This window comes from Epinephelus moara, chromosome 23, assembly GCF_006386435.1.
Source record: "Epinephelus moara isolate mb chromosome 23, YSFRI_EMoa_1.0, whole genome shotgun sequence".
In the NCBI taxonomy this organism is placed as follows: Eukaryota; Metazoa; Chordata; class Actinopteri; order Perciformes; family Serranidae; genus Epinephelus; species Epinephelus moara.
Genome location: NC_065528.1, coordinates 896,713 through 913,583, shown reverse-complemented (window position 1 = coordinate 913,583; position 16,871 = coordinate 896,713). Strand labels below are relative to the sequence as shown.

General features: G+C 43.6%; 1 protein-coding gene across 1 annotated transcript in view; it reads left to right on the top strand.

The window, feature by feature from the left end:
• The window catches only part of LOC126385214 (pleckstrin homology domain-containing family A member 5-like), a 628,760-nt gene that overhangs the window by 506,622 nt on the left and 105,267 nt on the right, over positions 1–16,871 (top strand). Inside the window, exons 12-13 of the mRNA XM_050036817.1 lie at positions 1,306–1,592; positions 6,629–6,867. Of these exons, the coding sequence (XP_049892774.1) occupies positions 1,306–1,592; positions 6,629–6,867 (526 nt within the window). The remainder of the gene's footprint in view (positions 1–1,305; positions 1,593–6,628; positions 6,868–16,871) is intronic.

The window sequence follows — 16,871 nt, the reverse complement described above, 5'->3', positions numbered from 1 at the left end:
CCCCGTTAAAGGGTTTTTTTGGGGGAGTTTTTCCTTATCCGCTGCGAGGGTCATAAGGACAGAGGGATGTCGTATGCTGTAAAGCCCTGTGAGGCAAATTGTGATTTGTGATATTGGGCTTTATAAATAAAATTGATTGATTGATTGATACATACAGCTGTCATTTGAGCTTATTAGGAACAATTCACTATCAGCTGAACTAGCTTGTTGTCCTTGTGTAAGACATAATGTTAGTGTCAGTGGATGAGAGACTGTGGACGGAGCATATTGAAACATTGAATATCGCTGTCTACATGTTTACATATTCATGCTTGCTGAACACATGTATTGATAAAGTATTGGCTTCTTATTCGCTCATGTCACTTACATTAACGAGTGTAGCTGCCGTCAACTCGAGTCATTTTCGAGTTATCTTCACTTCGTTTCCGCCACGGCCGCTCGGCTGTTCACCGGTAACCGTGTCGCGTAGGTGTGTGTGTGGAGGAGGAATTCAGCGCTGGCACAGAGCGCAGAGGAGAACCAATACCGTCAGTACTACGGTCTTTGACAGTTTAGCCCCGGGGCTAATTTAGTACCGGGTTTCGGTACCCATCCTTATTCAAAATACAAACGAAGTGAAGCCTGTAGAAATGAAATAAAGTTTGCAGCGGCTGCCCATACCAGGAAGTGCGGAATGCTGCAAGCGTGTTTTCCACCAATCAGTGTTCTTCAACACACAGCCCCGCCCCTCAAGAATTTCGGGTAATCTGAAAAGTCCTACCCCCCTACTAGATACTTGGTTTTTCAAAATCCCGGGTAAATGAGAAAAGTTCCTGCGGTGGAAAAGGGGCTATTGTGTATGGCTGTCTGCTGTGTTTACCCTAATTGAATCACATGCAAATGAGCCCAGGGCTGAACAGAATAACCGGTTTTAGAGCTTTGAGACCCATGATGTGACTGACTGAGGGCATATTTATCTATCACCATACCCTCTGATCTATACTCATCTGATCTCTATAGTATATACTCACCTAGCCCTTTGCCCTCTCGGCCACATATTCTTGTTAAGCCTAGCTCTTGTTACTTGTTGTTGCGCTTGCACAATTAAATTAGGGCTCTTGATATGATTTGGCAGTCAGCTCAAGACTTGGATATCAGAGCTTCCCACTAGTCCATGACTTCATAACATAAACAAATTTATGGCCATTTAAATTGCCTAGATTACCCTTTCAGTTTCTCCCCAAAGAGTGATCCAGATACAGATCGAAACCTGACAAACTAACCTCTCCCCTTAGTACTCATCCCTTTGTTTGTTTTTTCCCCTAGTGTTACGTCCTATCAGACCTTACCCAGGAACATGCCCAGCCACCGTGCTCAGATTGTGCCCCGCTACCCAGAGGGCTATCGTACGCTGCCCCGCAACAGCATGATGAGGCCCGACAGCATCTGCAGCGCTGCAGGCTCTGTGTATGACCGGGCCCTCCATCCTGCTTCCACCAACCCTATCACCACAGCTGAGAAGAGGAAGTCGATGAGGGACGACACCATGTGGCAGCTCTATGAGTGGCAGCAGAGGCAGGCCTTCTCCAGGCAAAGTCTGGCTCAGCCAACAGGTACAGAAACCACAGATAGAGCAATGACAAGGTAGTTTTCAAGTAGACCATTTTACTAGCCTATATCTAGCTTAGACTGCTAGATATGATATGGTATGGAATACTGAAAAGCCTTTTCCCCCTTTCTGTAGAGACAAAGACAACAAATACAAGTCACTGAGCTGTTCGTTCCTTCCGGTCCCCTGCTCAAAGCCGCTCCATGATGCTCTGCTCACTATAGCTCCATACTCAACTCAGATTTCACTCCGCTTCACTCAAAATGCTCACCGCTCGCTCAGTTTCCTTTTGAAAGTACTTTGTGAGCTCCATTGTCGTACTTGAAGCAGCTGCATTTTTAAAATGAAATTTTTCATGTGCAATACTATGGTGTAAGACAACTATCAAAAAGATGTGTTCATAATTTTAACCATTCGTATACGTAATGTTAAACATTTGTCTGTCAATAAAATTGTTGTACACAAAATTCTGTCATATACGTGAGTCTGAAATTGTTCGGGTTAGGATTGTTTTTATGTGTGTATGAATCGAAAAGCTGTGAGTGCAAAGTCTTGTGAATACAACTCTAATTTCTACAACTACAGTCCTCACTGTGAACACGAATTGTTTGTGGGTACGAGTAGAAAAGTGTTGAAATTACGTCACTGAGGTCACAGGCAGGTCACAGGGCAAAGTAATCGAACTGCGATTCCTCCAAACGCACATGCCCCAAAGGCAAAGATGGCTGACAACAGCGGACCAGGTGGAGCTGTCAGCTTATGTTGCTGTGTCCTATTTCTGCAGTCCTGTAAATCATTCTTTAGACCAAACAGCCTACATCAAGAAATTTCTGATGTAAGCTGCTAACAGCAGAGTTGGAACAGAAGGACATGCAGGTTTGACTCTGAGCTGAGAGTAAATGATGAAGGTATAGTGTACAGTTGGTGCTGTGACTGGCTGGTAACTGAAGCCTGATCCACTGAATTGTGTAATCTAAGAACCCAAATGTGTCTTTATTTTTCGTTTATTTTTCATTTTAATTTCTGCCTCACTATCAACACATGCTCATTCTTCCATACAGGTAGGCCTACGTGTGGTTCTGAAATGAAAAGTAAATACATGCTATCTATAACTAGGTTGTAAATCAACCATAAACATCAAATATCAAATTAAATTAATAGTATTAAATAGATCTGCATCAATAACCTGGAAAATAAGCCAACAGTTCACAAAGAGACAAACCAGGCATACATTTAAGTACTCATACTGCCATCTACTGGTGGAGAGTCATCTTAACCTACTTCCACTCTGTTTCGCTCAGGCAACAGCGCATTATGGTGGAAACCCAGTTAAATACCACTGCTAACAGTAACAACTCTGCACACACAGTAATTGCTGGTAATTGTTGGTTAAAGTATATTGCGAACTGTATTGCACCAAAAAATGCAAATCATTAATCTAAGACTTTACTCATGCTGTGAAGATGAATCAAATGCACAATATTAATCTACATGTAATCAATCCCATTTTTGGTGTATTTATTTACTTCTGATTGATTAATTTATATTAATGTATTTTTCCTCAGATGTTACCCTGGTATGTGCTCGGTCCGCTGTCGTCAGCCATCTTTGCCTTTGGGGCATGCGCGTTTGGAGGAATCGCGGTTCGATTACTTTCCCCTGTGACCTGCCTCTGACCTCAGTGACAGGCATTTCAAAACTTTTCTACTCTGCCCACAAACTTGAATTCGTGTTCACAGTGAGGACTTCGTAGTTTAGAAATTAGAGTTGTATTCACAAGACTTTGCACTCACAGCTTTTAGATTCATACACACATAAAAACAATCCTAACCCGAACAATTTCACAGACTCACATATATGACAGCAGAATTTTGTGTACAACAATTTTATTGAAAAACAAACATTACGAAGACGAATGATTAAAATTATGCACACATCTTTTTGATAGTTGTCTTACACCATACAATACACAGATGCATTTCTGGGTCAGGCATGCTTGGCACTTGTGGTGTGAGCAGAACCGGAGCGGAATTGAAGCGGGATAGAGCAGGAGAAAAGTCCACACCTAAGCCTTTTAAAACATCTGCACTGTGCTCCATCCAAAATCCTTCTGCCCACTGACGCTTCACTCAGCTGACATGCTCTGAGAACCAGAGACAACAAGAAAACCATTTAAAAGAGACAACTTTATTATACAAATAGGGAATTATAGTAAGAGCTGTAAAATCCATTTTTCCACTTGTTAAAGTTTCTCAGTCAGATTCCTTTTATTGTAAGTTCCGTTGGGGGTGCCATGCCATTGTTCCAACGGCTGAAAATTAGAAAGCCCTATTAGCCAGAAAAAAGCCCCATTGGATCTAAAGCCCATTCTCTGACAGCTTTTATCCCAAAAACAAACTCCCATTGCTCCCAACTCCCCTTTCTCCAAAAATACACATATCCTGCAGTTAGCTTGAGTATGCCTGTTTCTTTTGAGCTACTGATCCCAGGTGATTTTACCAACCCTTTGCTGCGTTTCCCAGCCACAATTGAGCCACCAATCCTGGGTGTTTTTATCGATCCTTTGCAACGTTCCTGCAGTGTTTGAGCCACCAATCACCGGTGTTTTGACCGACCCTTTGTGGCATTTCCCAGTGACATTTCCAGTGGCATTTAAGCCACCAATTTATTGTTTTTACCTATCCATGGCCATGTTTCTCAGCATTTTTAGAGCCACGGATCCTGCATGTTTTTACTGACTTTTGGCAGCATTTCCCAGTGGCTTTTCCTAGGGCCATTTGAGCCACTGATCCCAGGTGTTTTTACCAACCCTTCACAGCGTTTCCCAGTGGCATTGGAGCCTGATCCTGGGTGTTTTTACAGACCCTTCGCTGCATTTAATAGTAGCATTTGAGCCACCAATCCCAGATGTTTTACTGACCTTTTGCGGTGTTTCCCAGCAGCATGTGAGCCACAGATCCTGGGTGTTTCTAGCGACTCTGTGGTGTCCCCTGCAGCGCATGAGCCACTGCTCACAGGTCTTTTAACCTATCCTTGGCCGACCCTTTGCAGTGTTTCCAAGCAGCACTAGAGCCACTGATACCAGGGCCCGTATTCACAAAGATTCTCAGAGTCCTCTCAGAGAGCTCCTAACTTAGCCTAAAAATTCCTAGCAAGGAATCTTAGCTTAAGAGTGATTCAGGAAGTTTCTGAGAGCAACTCTGAGCAAGGAGGGAACAGTGAAATCAACCGATCATAGAACTTAGACTGTATTAAGAAATGTGTAATCGTGAAAATAATTTTATGTCATGATGATGAAACTCAGCAAAATTAAATTAATTGTTACAAAGCTTCAAAATGTTTGAACGTACCTCATTCACATGCAGATTATTATATTGATTTGCTTATTGTTATGTTTACTCGCCATTCTGGTAATTTTACTACTTAATCTATTTGATATTAATGGTGGACGCAGACTCAGCTGTCAGCAATTACTGTGATTGCTGGCCTCCTTGTAAAAAGCGGTTTGATTTGGCAGAATCACCAAAACAACTAATGAAATGGAGAAAAAAAGAACAAGAAAGCCAAACTGGACAGAAGAGCAGTGCCTGCTGTTGGCGCAGCTCACGGAGGAGAACAACAGAGCTTTAAGAGGGAAATTCGGTCCCGGGATCACGGCACAAGGGAAGAGGCAGACTTGGGAGCGCATTGCCCGACAAATCAATGCATCGTTCCCTCTCCTTTTACGCACAAGCGATGAGTGTGAGAAGCACTGGTACGTGCTGCAATCCAAAGCGGGCGTTATTGCGTTACTACGCTGGGTGGGAAAAGTAAGCTCATCCCTGATGAGGTCAACCACAAACATTATCCCTGCACGATCAAGCCAGTAGCGTCTTATTAAATCACTGTCGTTCAATATACGGAGAATATCTCTCCTTCCTCTCTGTCTTTCCGCCATCTTCTCTGTTTAAGACACTCTTAGGCTTCTTAAAAGTCCTCCTCCCTCCTCTTAACAGTTTTTCACCTTAGGAGCTCTCTTAATGCCTAAGATGCTTTTATCTTACCAAGGGAAAATTCTAAGAAAAATCTTAGAAGGAATTCTAAGATTTTTCTTAGAATGACGTCACTAAGAGCTACATTTAGTCTTAGGATTCTTTGTGAATACGGGCCCAGGTGTTTTCACAGACACTTCACTGTGTTTCTCAGCAGTGTTTGAGCCACCAATCCTGGGTGTTTTTACCAACCCTTCGTGGTGCTTCCCAGTGACGTTTCGCTGCGGTCTTTGAGCCACTGAACTCAGTTGTTTTTCACTGACCCATGCTTCCTTTCCAGCGGCTTTTGTACCACCAAACGAAGGTGTTTTAGACTAAAACATGATCTTTTTCCTAAACGTAACTTTTGTTTTTTGAGAAATGACATTTGAAGCAATGGCCGTTTGTTTTTGGGATGACGGGCTGTCGGAGCAAAGGACTTTGGGTCCAATAGGAATTAACAGGGCTTTAGAATTTTGGGTTGTGAACAAAAGGCAATCCCCCATTTTGGTTTATTTGCTACCAGGTCTGTTTAGGCTGAGTTATAGTTGCAGTCAGATGAGAGTTAGTAGGTAGTTCAGTAGGTAAATTGCAAGTCCTTTTCAGGACAGGTTTATTTTCTTGCCCATGTAGTGAAAGACACTACGTCTACAGATATATTTTCGAAATATGGGGTTGCAGCACCATTTGCACAATCCACCCTTCATATGTTTCCATTGTTTTGTTTGTTCATTATATATTGATTTTGCAGGATGACTGGTAGATCATTACTTGTATTTGTGTGTTGCAAATAAAGTCAGCCTAAAAAGTGTTATTAGACATGCTTTTCATCTTAGTACCTCTTATTAGCAAATCTTGTGTCATGTGTTTCTCTGAAAAAAATCACATTTGAGTTGTACTTTTAAAAGGCTGACATCTCTTTTTTGAAACATAAGTACAGTTTCATGACCTTCAGAGAAAATGTTCTAGGGAATAAAAGCTTCTTATTTCACTGTGCCTTTCTTTACCCCTCCTGGTGTTGTGCTTCCAGCCGTGAGTCATTATGGGACCCTGCCCAGCACAAAGACCATGGGTAACATCTCTGAACATGCTGTGGCACTTTCTATCCCCACCTCGCCGTCTCACGGCTCCCTGGCTCTCTACAGCACCTTCTCTCCTCCTCGCCAGCAGGTCGCTCACAACCCCAGCAGCACCCATTCTGAAGTGTCCTCACCCGTCTTCAAGGGGGACGTGACGCTGGACCACCGGCACAGGACACACCCTGCCAAGGTAGGGGCATGGCACTGGAGTTTCTCTAATGATCAGAATAATGAAATTTCATGTATGCTGCACATTTCATACAAATATTGTAACACAGTATGCTTTGCAAAAGAAGAAGAAATATAGGTATAAAAGACAGGTGTAAGAACTGGGTAGAATTTATTTACTGTTTCTATCTATTAGTAGACTTTTTACTTTAATAGAGCTACTTCAAGAAAAAAAAGTTTTGAGTATTTGTTTTACCACTGCAAATACCAACAATTCCCAGTTAGAGAAAGAATAAAAGGTACAGCAAGATGGCTTTTGCCAAATTACTAAATCAGCCCCTGAAAAACACACGTCACCTGCAGCTACCTGCAGCTACTCGCAGCCAGAAACATGGGTGAAAAACAGAGTGGATGTATTAGTTGTATTAGTAGCTTACTTTGACCACCGTTGTCATAAAGTAGAGCACATGCGAATGTGATGACAGTGTCATCACATATACACACACATACATACATACATACATACATACAAAGGGAGATTCCTCTCTTTATAATTAGAGTAGATGGCTTAGATGAGGCTAAAAATGTCCATATCTTATTGTATTAAGTGTTGTTATTACCTCAGTGGTAGTACTAACCTCAGTGAAAAATACAGTGCATTTTCTGTAGCTGCTTTACAATAAAAGCCTCCATGTGATTTTCCCATGTATTGCTTTTAATGTGAAACAGGGGCACAGGAAGTGATCCCTTTGAATTAATGCAATTTAACACAGCAAACACGGGTGTGATACATCTGTTTGGTAAAAACGAAGAAATTGCCTTTAAACTGAAATGCTTTGAGATCAAGATGAAACCTAACAGGCTAGTCCTCACAGATTCAGTATAGAAATACATAACAAATCTTAAACACAGAGCATTTATAATCTTCATCATGAAGTATGACTCAGTGTTTGAAGGGAAAACAAATATACTTTCCCAGATGAAGTGTTCCTATAAATATCAATTCATTCTGATAACCACTGAGCTTAAATGCAGATAGACAACAGTTGTAAATCACATTGTCTCTTTTATCATTTCTCTTTCCATAGTAGGAACATTGGATAAAATACAGCTCCCTGGGGTGTCAGTAGCTTAGTGGATAGAGCAGGCACCCCATGTACAAGGCTGTTGCCTCAGCGGCCCAGGTTCGAGTCCAGCCTGTGGCCCTTTGCTGCATGTCATCGCCCTCCACACTTGGCTATCCTGTCCATTAAAGGCAAAATGCCCAAAAGATAGCTTAAAAAAAAAAAAAAAAAAAAACACACACACAAAAACACAGCTCCCTACTACTGAAACACTGACTGATGTGTATGGCATTCCATCCCCATCAGCTGAGGATGTCCTGAGAGATGCTCCTTCTGATTTCCCCATGAGAGTCAGGCAGGATACAGAGCTGAGTTTACATTCAGCGAATGAGTCCAATCTTCCTGTCACCATTGTAAAACCCAGGTCCAACCCTGTTGTATGCTGTGAGTCACAGTGACACCTCAGATAAATTTTTACTGTTTGACTGAGAGACACTACACAGCTCACGTTAATACACCAGACAGCACACATACTTCTCTGTATTTACAGTCAGAGAAAGGAGGAGGCCACTTAAAACATATTGCCAGGTTCAGCCTGATTTTGGCCCGATGCAGCGCTGAGTGGTGTTGGCCCAGATTGCGAACGAATGTCGTATGTGATAATCGATCGGTTTATCTCCTGTAGTGTGTCATAGTAGACGACAACCTACACCACGTCTGGGACGCCCCACCAAGTCCCGACAGAAAGCCTAGCATGTTTGATTTTTTTATTTTTTTTATTTTTTTTGTCTTCAATCTGCAATCTGCTGCTGTAGACAACTGTATGGCAATAACGGTCCAGCCTTTTTGAGATTTCCTCTAGGGATGTTCCCACACAGAGCAGAAAGGGAAAAATGATGGTGTGATATAGTAGAGGCACTTTAGCAACCTTGTGAATACTGCCATTAGCATCAAGCTAGCAAAGAATGTTATTTCTTCATAATGGAGGATATAAAGGAATAAAAATCACAAACCAAACTTCCACTTACCAAACTGCAGAGGGTACCAGCTTCATTTGAAACAGACGATATTAGAAACAGGCCTTTATTAATTATTCCCTCTGTATTTATCCATTTTAACTTTTAATTTTTGCCCTGTTATCATGTCGTCATTTCAAACTTAACACTTCCTGTATCCGCTTAAAATTTAAAGCCCCTTATCATTTTAGTTGAGAGAACCCCTTCACTTCTAAAAAAGGCTTTTATTGTGAAATATTTGCAGGAACTTGTTGTGGAGGATTCAGTGACTTGCTAAGTTTGCATTCGGCACTTCAAATGAAGCTGAAAACCCATCTGTTCAAACTCTCATTCTCCATCTGATCTTTGCACTGTCCATTGTATTTTATTGTTTGTTTTTATCCCTGTTTTTATGCACTTCTGTACTTTTGTAAGGTGACCTTGAGTGCCATGAAAGGCGCCCTTAAATAAAATGTATTATTATTATTATTATTATTATCATTAAATGTAGCTCCTGCCATCTCGTGGTGCTTTTTAGGTTACTGCAATAATATTCCGGCTGGCACATGAACAGAGACAGTCAAGTCCCCGTCCGGATCAAAATATGGAGCGTGGACTGGTAGCTGGAGAGGTGCCAGTTCACCTCCTGGGAACTGCCGAGGTGCCCTTGAGCAAGGCACCGAACCCCCCCAACCACCCGGAGCGCCTGTCATGGGCAGCCCCACTCTGACATCTCTCCACTTAGTGCATGTATAGGTCCTCTTTTGTGCATGTGTGTGTGTCCTCTCTTCCACACACACACACACACACACACACACACACACACACACACACACACACACACACACACACTCAGCTCCTGACATTTTCCTTTTAGGTCAAATACACAGGACAGTTTTATACAGTCTATGGCAGCAACAGTCATATTTACAACAACAAAGTCACAATGTAAACTTAATAATATCGCACTGAAAACAAATCTAGCATGTCAATAAAATAAATATTCCTCCCTACATCACAATACTGAGTGAAAAATGAAACATTATCTAAGCATGAAGAACACAGACATCAGTATCAATCATTCATCCTGCCCTCTGTCCCCCCTCTACTGAGGACACTCACTGTCCAGAGGTCGGCTGTCACAGGTACATTTTAAAGCTATGGTCTTCGTTTAGAAAGATTGATCATTATTATTAACATCATTTAGATGGTAGTTATGGCCCAATAGTGCTAGCTACACAATGTGAAGAGCAAAAGGAACCAAAAAAATCCATTCTCTGTGGCGGCTGCAGGCCTGCAAAAAAATTGACCAATCACAGCCATCCGGTCCGCATGGGAGTTACTCCTTGCTCAAATTTTCACTCTCTCTCTCTTACCCTCCGTCCAATCCCCTCGCTCCATTTTGACACTCCTATGCTCCTCGTCCCGCCTCGTCCCAACTCCCCTCCGCATTTGAAAGTACGAGTGGTTTGTAAGGCCCCCGGGATGGGGCGCTGCAGTTTGTTTACAATGGTTGCTAAGCTATTAAGATCAATGCTAACATTAGCAGCCAGTGGTATGTAGACAGCTGAGACGGTGACAACACTCAGTTCCCGGGGAAGGTAGAATGGTCTGCAGGATATTGAGAGAGCCTCAAGGTCTGGACAACAATGGTGAGCAATGATCCTGCTGTTGTTACACCAGTTGTTATGGAGATAAACGCAGAGCCCCCCTTCTTTCCTCTTACCGGACTCGATGTTTCTGTCCTGCCGGTGGCTAGTGCGGCCCGCTAGCTGCACCAAAGCATCGGGTATGAGCGGGTGAAGCCAGCTTCCCGTTATGATCATAATCCCACAGGTCTGTACATAGCGGTTAGAGGCAATCAATAGGTCCAGTTGGTCCATTTTGTTAGAAATGGATCTGGTGTTCGTCAGGAAGCTTCTCGGCAGTGACGGAGTGTGAGGGTACTTCTTTAGCCTAGTCAAAATCCCCGAGCGGCGCCCGCGCTTCTGCCTTCGTTCCCTCCGGCGTCTGCGTCGCTTACTCAGGCAGCAGATCCACAGTGACTCCGCAGGTCTGCCGATGCCGTCTGGGATGTTGTGTGCCTTTTGAAAGTCTCTTGTGATGTCAAACTTGCACTTCCAGCCGATGTCAATAATGTCCTGCCGACTATGCACAAAATCTGCTCGACATGAGCAGAAAAACGCAGACAAAACTACATATACGAGAAAGCTAAGAGCCACTGCACTCTTGCGCGACGCCATGTTCTGTCTCCTCAGTTCCTTTGACCGATGGAGAAAGCTCTGGCAAGATCTGGGCCTGAAAAGTGATGCTGATACAGCAGAGTTTTTGCTGAACAGGTAATATTTTGTTTTTATTGTGGATGTTGTGACATAGATAACTATATGCTTTATGTAACTGTATGTTGCTATGCGGGAGGGTGTGTGTCGTTAGGAGGCTCCGAGGGGAGGGGACACGAGCTCGGAGGGGAGGGATCATGGAGCACAGAGGGAGGGGTGTGTGTGTGAGGGGAATGCTTTTTTTCAAATCTTTCTCATCATCTTTCTAAATGTAGACCATAGCTTTAAGATTAAGGCCTCTAGTTTCCCGCACCCGCGCTTCGCCAACTGGGTGTGGGCAGGCGGATTTGGCAAGTTTGGCACACCGTGCGAGCTGGCGCAGCTACTCCTCTTCCCCACCTCTGTCCCTCCTACCTGTGCATGTCAGAAAGAGGGAGGAGAGAAGGCGTGGAGTGGGTTTTACACACATCACACCAATGAAATGAGCCCCTCTCCTCGCCCTTAAATGCGCCGCGCGAAGGCGTAATGAGAGTTTACTCAATTCGGCATGGCAGAAGAGAGCAGCAGCGTCAGACGGCCAAACTTCTCCCAGGAGGAAACTGATGTTTTGGTCCGAGAGGTCCAAGCTCGCAGTGTCCGAATATACGGAACTCCACGGGCTGATGATGCAAAGGTAGCCTGGGAGAAGGTCACCACAATTGTAAATCAATGTTGCATTTCTCTCGTGCGCGCGCGCTCTCTCTTTCTCTCTCGCAGTCTCACTCTGTTTCTTTCCTTTTGACTTTTCTAAGATGACAGATGCTGAACATATACTCCCTATCTGATGCTGTGGCTGTTTGTGGTTGGCTGAGAGGGATGTGAACCAATTAGTTTGCAGTAGGGCTGGGCGGTATGACCCAAAATTCATATCACGGTATAAATTGAATCCCTTCATGGTAACGGTATATATCGCGGTATAAATGTTGCGGTGTAAAACTTATAATGGAAGTGTTTCTGAATGGGTTTTGTAGTCCCTTAGCAATTAAATTGATTTAAAAAACAACAACAACAAAAAAAGCAAAGATATAATGTAAGTTTTTGAGCATTTATTGTGCAGAAGAACAACAGAAGTAAGGATAGTGCCTCAGAAGTACAAAAATTCTTACAAAAATAAAGTGGATATTGTAAACAGTACTTCAAGTAAGAGAGGTTTTCTATAAGGCAAATGACAAAAACAGTGAAAAGGTTCTGTAATCCAAAATAGTGCAAAAGTTACCAAACACTAAATTTTCCACATCTTAAAGAACACAAAAATAAAATAGATATTCTAAATAACACTACTTCAAGTACACAGAACAGGCTTTTGTTCTCTTGTGCAAAAAGTGTCACTGAACACTTGGTTTCATATTTCAAATTAAAACCAAGCTGCAAACACAAACACTGAACTTCGGTTGCCAACAATAAGGTTTTTTTCTCTAATCCAAAGTAGTGCAAAAGTTACCAAACAAATTTTCCACATCTTAAAGAACACAAAAATACAATTCTAAATAACACTACTTCAAGTACACAGAACAGACTTTTGTTTTGTTTTGTCTGTTGTGCAAAAGTGTCACTGACTGATTGAACAATATATTTTTAAGAGAGAAACACTTACAGTACACTTTGCATCTTTTCAGTAAAAAACAACAATAACAACACTGAACTTTAGTGTTTACTCCAGTTCACTTGCTTCCCAAGTTCCCATCCTCTTTTATAGGTTGTTAGCCAGAAACACAAGCTTGTCCACAGTCTCTGGCTTTAATGCAGACCGGTGGCATGTGACAACGTTGCCACCAGTGCTAAATGCCCTCTCTGAAGGGGCACTGGTGGCAGTAATGCAAAGATATTTCTTTGCGAGGTTTGCCACCCTTGGGAAATTAGCCTGGTGCAGCCTCCACCACTCTAGTGGGTTAGCTTCTCCGTCAACTAACACTGACTGCAGGTAGCTTTTTATCTCCACTTCAATGACATCTCTGTCAGAGAGAGCAGATGGGCCAGGCTGAGTGGATGCTTTTTTGAAAAAACTGCCCAGACTTCGTTTCACCTTCTTAGCCTCTCTCTCCACAGCTCCACCAGCAGCTGCAGTGCTTGTTTGTGGGGCTGACTCTCTGTTAGATACAGCTTCAGCCTGCTTCTCAAGCAGTGCTTGAATTTCCGCTGCTGCTCTGGTCTTGATGTAGTCCTTTCTGTCATGAGCTATGTATGAGTCTTTAAAGCGTGGATCAGCAAAGGACGCCATGTCCAGCAGGTCATTGGTAGCAGGGTCAGAGTACTTATCATTAAGATACTGGAGGATGGCCGTCTTGATGTGTTTTGTCAGGTCTGTGTCATCATCAGAGTGAGGAAGAACTGTATTGTTCAGTAGATGGAGCACAGGTTTGAGGTATGACACACTGACGTACTCCTCCCCAGACAGTGCATCGGTGAACTCCATTAGAGGGCTGAGGGTCTTGTTCACAGATTCCCAAACATCAATGTCCTGCCAAGTAGGTACCAGATGTCTGGTCTTTTTATCTGCTTTCAGGACCTGTGATATGGCCTTCTCCTGTTCAAGAACCCGCTCTATCATTTGTTGTCGTGACCCCCACCTTGTTGGTGTTTCGGTGATGAGCCTGTGAGGACGCAGGTGTAGGTCAGCCTGGGCAGCAGCCAATTCTCTCTTCCTTTTCCATGTATATGAAAAAGCACTCACAATCTTTTTACACACGCCAACTGCTCGCTCCACACGAGGATCTTTCACACTTTTCTCTGTTAACAAAGATAAAAGTTATTAGTTTAGTTTCACCTACAGAGCATCAGTCATCTCTTCAACAAAACATAAAAATACTATACAATTATCTAATAACAGATTAAATTAATGAATCTGAATAATTTTACACCATGGAGGTGTGAAACTTAAAATTATCTTTATCAGTGTCCACATTGTGAATCACCCTAGGAAGCTGACACACACACACACACGCACAATTGAAAATTGGAAATGCAAATTACAGTGTATAATGTTACACTTTAACCTACCAATGGCGAGATGCAGCCTGTGGCCGAAGCACTGCAGTCTTCTCCAGTCATTTAGCGTCACTGCCTTCACCACATTTGCGCCGTTGTCGGTGGTAATACAGACTTGGGATTCTTCCCTGAGGCCCCATGACTCCAGCGCATCCTTTAATCCTTCTGCTATTGCCTCACCCGTATGGTCATCAGGGAAATACGAAGTCTGCAAGCACCTGCTGGCCAGTTTCCACTCATCAGTTATGTAATGAGTCTGCAAGCACCTGCTGGCCAGTTTCCACTCATCAGTTATGTAATGAATTGTGAGGCTGATATAAGGCTCCATGGTGCGACTCGACCACAAGTCCGTAGTAGTCGCGTAGTATGTTAATTCACGGAGGTCTTTCTCAACTTTCTCTCGGAGCTGGCCATACAGTTTGGGCATTTCTGTCTCAGTAAAATACTTGCGGCTTGGAGGCTCGTATCTTGGATCAATGGTTTTAATCATGTGTTTAAACCCGCTGCGCTCCACCGTTTGGAAAGGGACCATGTCTTTGCACAAGTGTGTTGTGATGGCTCTTGTTATGTCATTCCACCGCGTGCTCTTTCTGTCATAAGGAGTACTCTTGGAAAAGGCTTGCGCAATGGAGGTCTGTTGTTGGGTAGCGGGGGAAACTTTTTTCTTTCCTCCCATGTTCGTAGACTGAGCCGGTGTTTGAGCCGAGCGCAGCCTCTGGCTCTCTGCATACTCGAGCACATGTTTTGATTTCAAATGGTAAAATAAATTGCTCGTGTTACCTTTGTTGGCGGTCACAGTTACTCCACACATCTTGCAGATGACATTTTTCTGCTCAACATCCGACTTTTTAAACCCGAACCACGTCCAAATCACGGATGTAGCACCGTTTTTTTTTTACCAGCTCCTCCTCCTCCACCGTTACTGTGCTTGCGGCCATTTTCACACATAGGCAGGTGCGATGACGTCATCGGCGGTATGACGGTAGAGCACAAATCTCTACCGTGGCCAAATTTATATCGTTTCTACCGTCATACCGTGTATACCGCGCAGCCCTAGTTTGCAGCTGTGTTAATCAAATCAGGTTGGGTTTCCATTACGCGTGCCAAACGGTGCCAATCCCCTTTGATCTGACATCAGATGTGACAGGACAGTCGATTTAGAGATACATTTATGTGCTGATTGAAGATAGTTGCATTGAATAGTGGTTTTGTGGCTATTTATTGCATTGTTAATGTGCCGGACATTCTGGAAACCTGCCTGTGAGGTTTTGGTGACGTGTGCACACTGTCCGCCGGTCAGCCCAACTTCCACTTACACCTGCTGCGCTCCGCCTGCGCTGACAGTAGACGTGGTTTCAGCTGGTGAGCTTTTAGCGCACCTTCGGCGAAGCCTTTTGGCACGAAACTGTCACTGCGCCAAGCTGGATCTGTCGACACCTCCCCCTGCTGCGCCGCCACACCCATCTCAGCGCACCTCGGTCTGCCAAACTACCAAACTGAGCGCGCCTCGGGTTGTGCTGCTCTAAACTAGCTCTGCACGGGGTTCGCCACCCTGCGCCGCAGGGGCCCTTAGTGGTCCCTGAGTATCTGAAACCCTGGAACAGTTGCCTGCCTTTCCAGGCATAAATCCAGTTTTGTTGCAATGGCAATATTGATTATAAGATTAAATTGCTTTAACAGAGATGCTTATTTTCCATCAGTCTTCTTAGTTTAACGATGTTTTGCCTCATGCAATAAATTCCCTTTAGCCCTCTGTAGCAGCTGAATTTAAAGCAGCTGTGCGGAACTTTTCGTTTTCATTGATTATAGCGCCCCTTTGGTCGAAGCGGTATGACACCCACAGCCTGGTGTCGTAAAATTCCGACTGCAGCCGGCAATTACCGCATGCATTTGTTTTGGAGAGCGAGAGGATTAACTAACGTCAGGTCAGTCCAAGTAATTAGTGGTAACAGCAAAATTACTCAGTAAATTCTCCTGTCGTGTTTCTGTTCTGATCTAATCTAATCTGTTGTGTATTTTGAGCTACTAAGGCTACTGTAGTAGTGTGAGCCTCAAGTTATTCTGGGTAATGTAGTAACCGTTGTTGTGCTACTGCAAACAATGAGAAGCAGCCGTGTACGTTCCGTGTAAGGAGGAAGAAACAGTTAACAAGTCATCTGCTGAGTCCGCATTATTATGTGAAAAGAATACGCCGACGATTTGGGAGTTATGCCCTTTCTCTATCATTTTCATATTGAGACAGTTGTTAGCATGGCACTTGTAGGGGGTCAGTACATCTTGTGCGGAGGGATACACCGGTGAGCAACAGCTGCAGCTGGCTCTGGGACAGGTACGCTAGGTCACTCGGTAAAAGCAAAGAGATGACACAGACGATATTACTCACCCGACTGAAAGCTGTCAATCAGCTCCTTGCAGGCCTGGGCGTTTTTTCCAGTTCATCTTAGGAACATGAAAAAAAGTTTCAATCATGCCAGGATTAGTGATTGTTGCAAAGTTTTCACTCCTTGTGATGCACTCTCTGCGGCGGTTTTCCTCCTGATGATATATCTCCCCAACGATGGTAGCACCGAGTCCCATTCTGTGCAGCAAAATGGGAGCGGAGGATTCAGCCTCTCTTCTCGCCTGCTCAGCATGCAACACATGGAGTTCCTCATCTGTGTACTC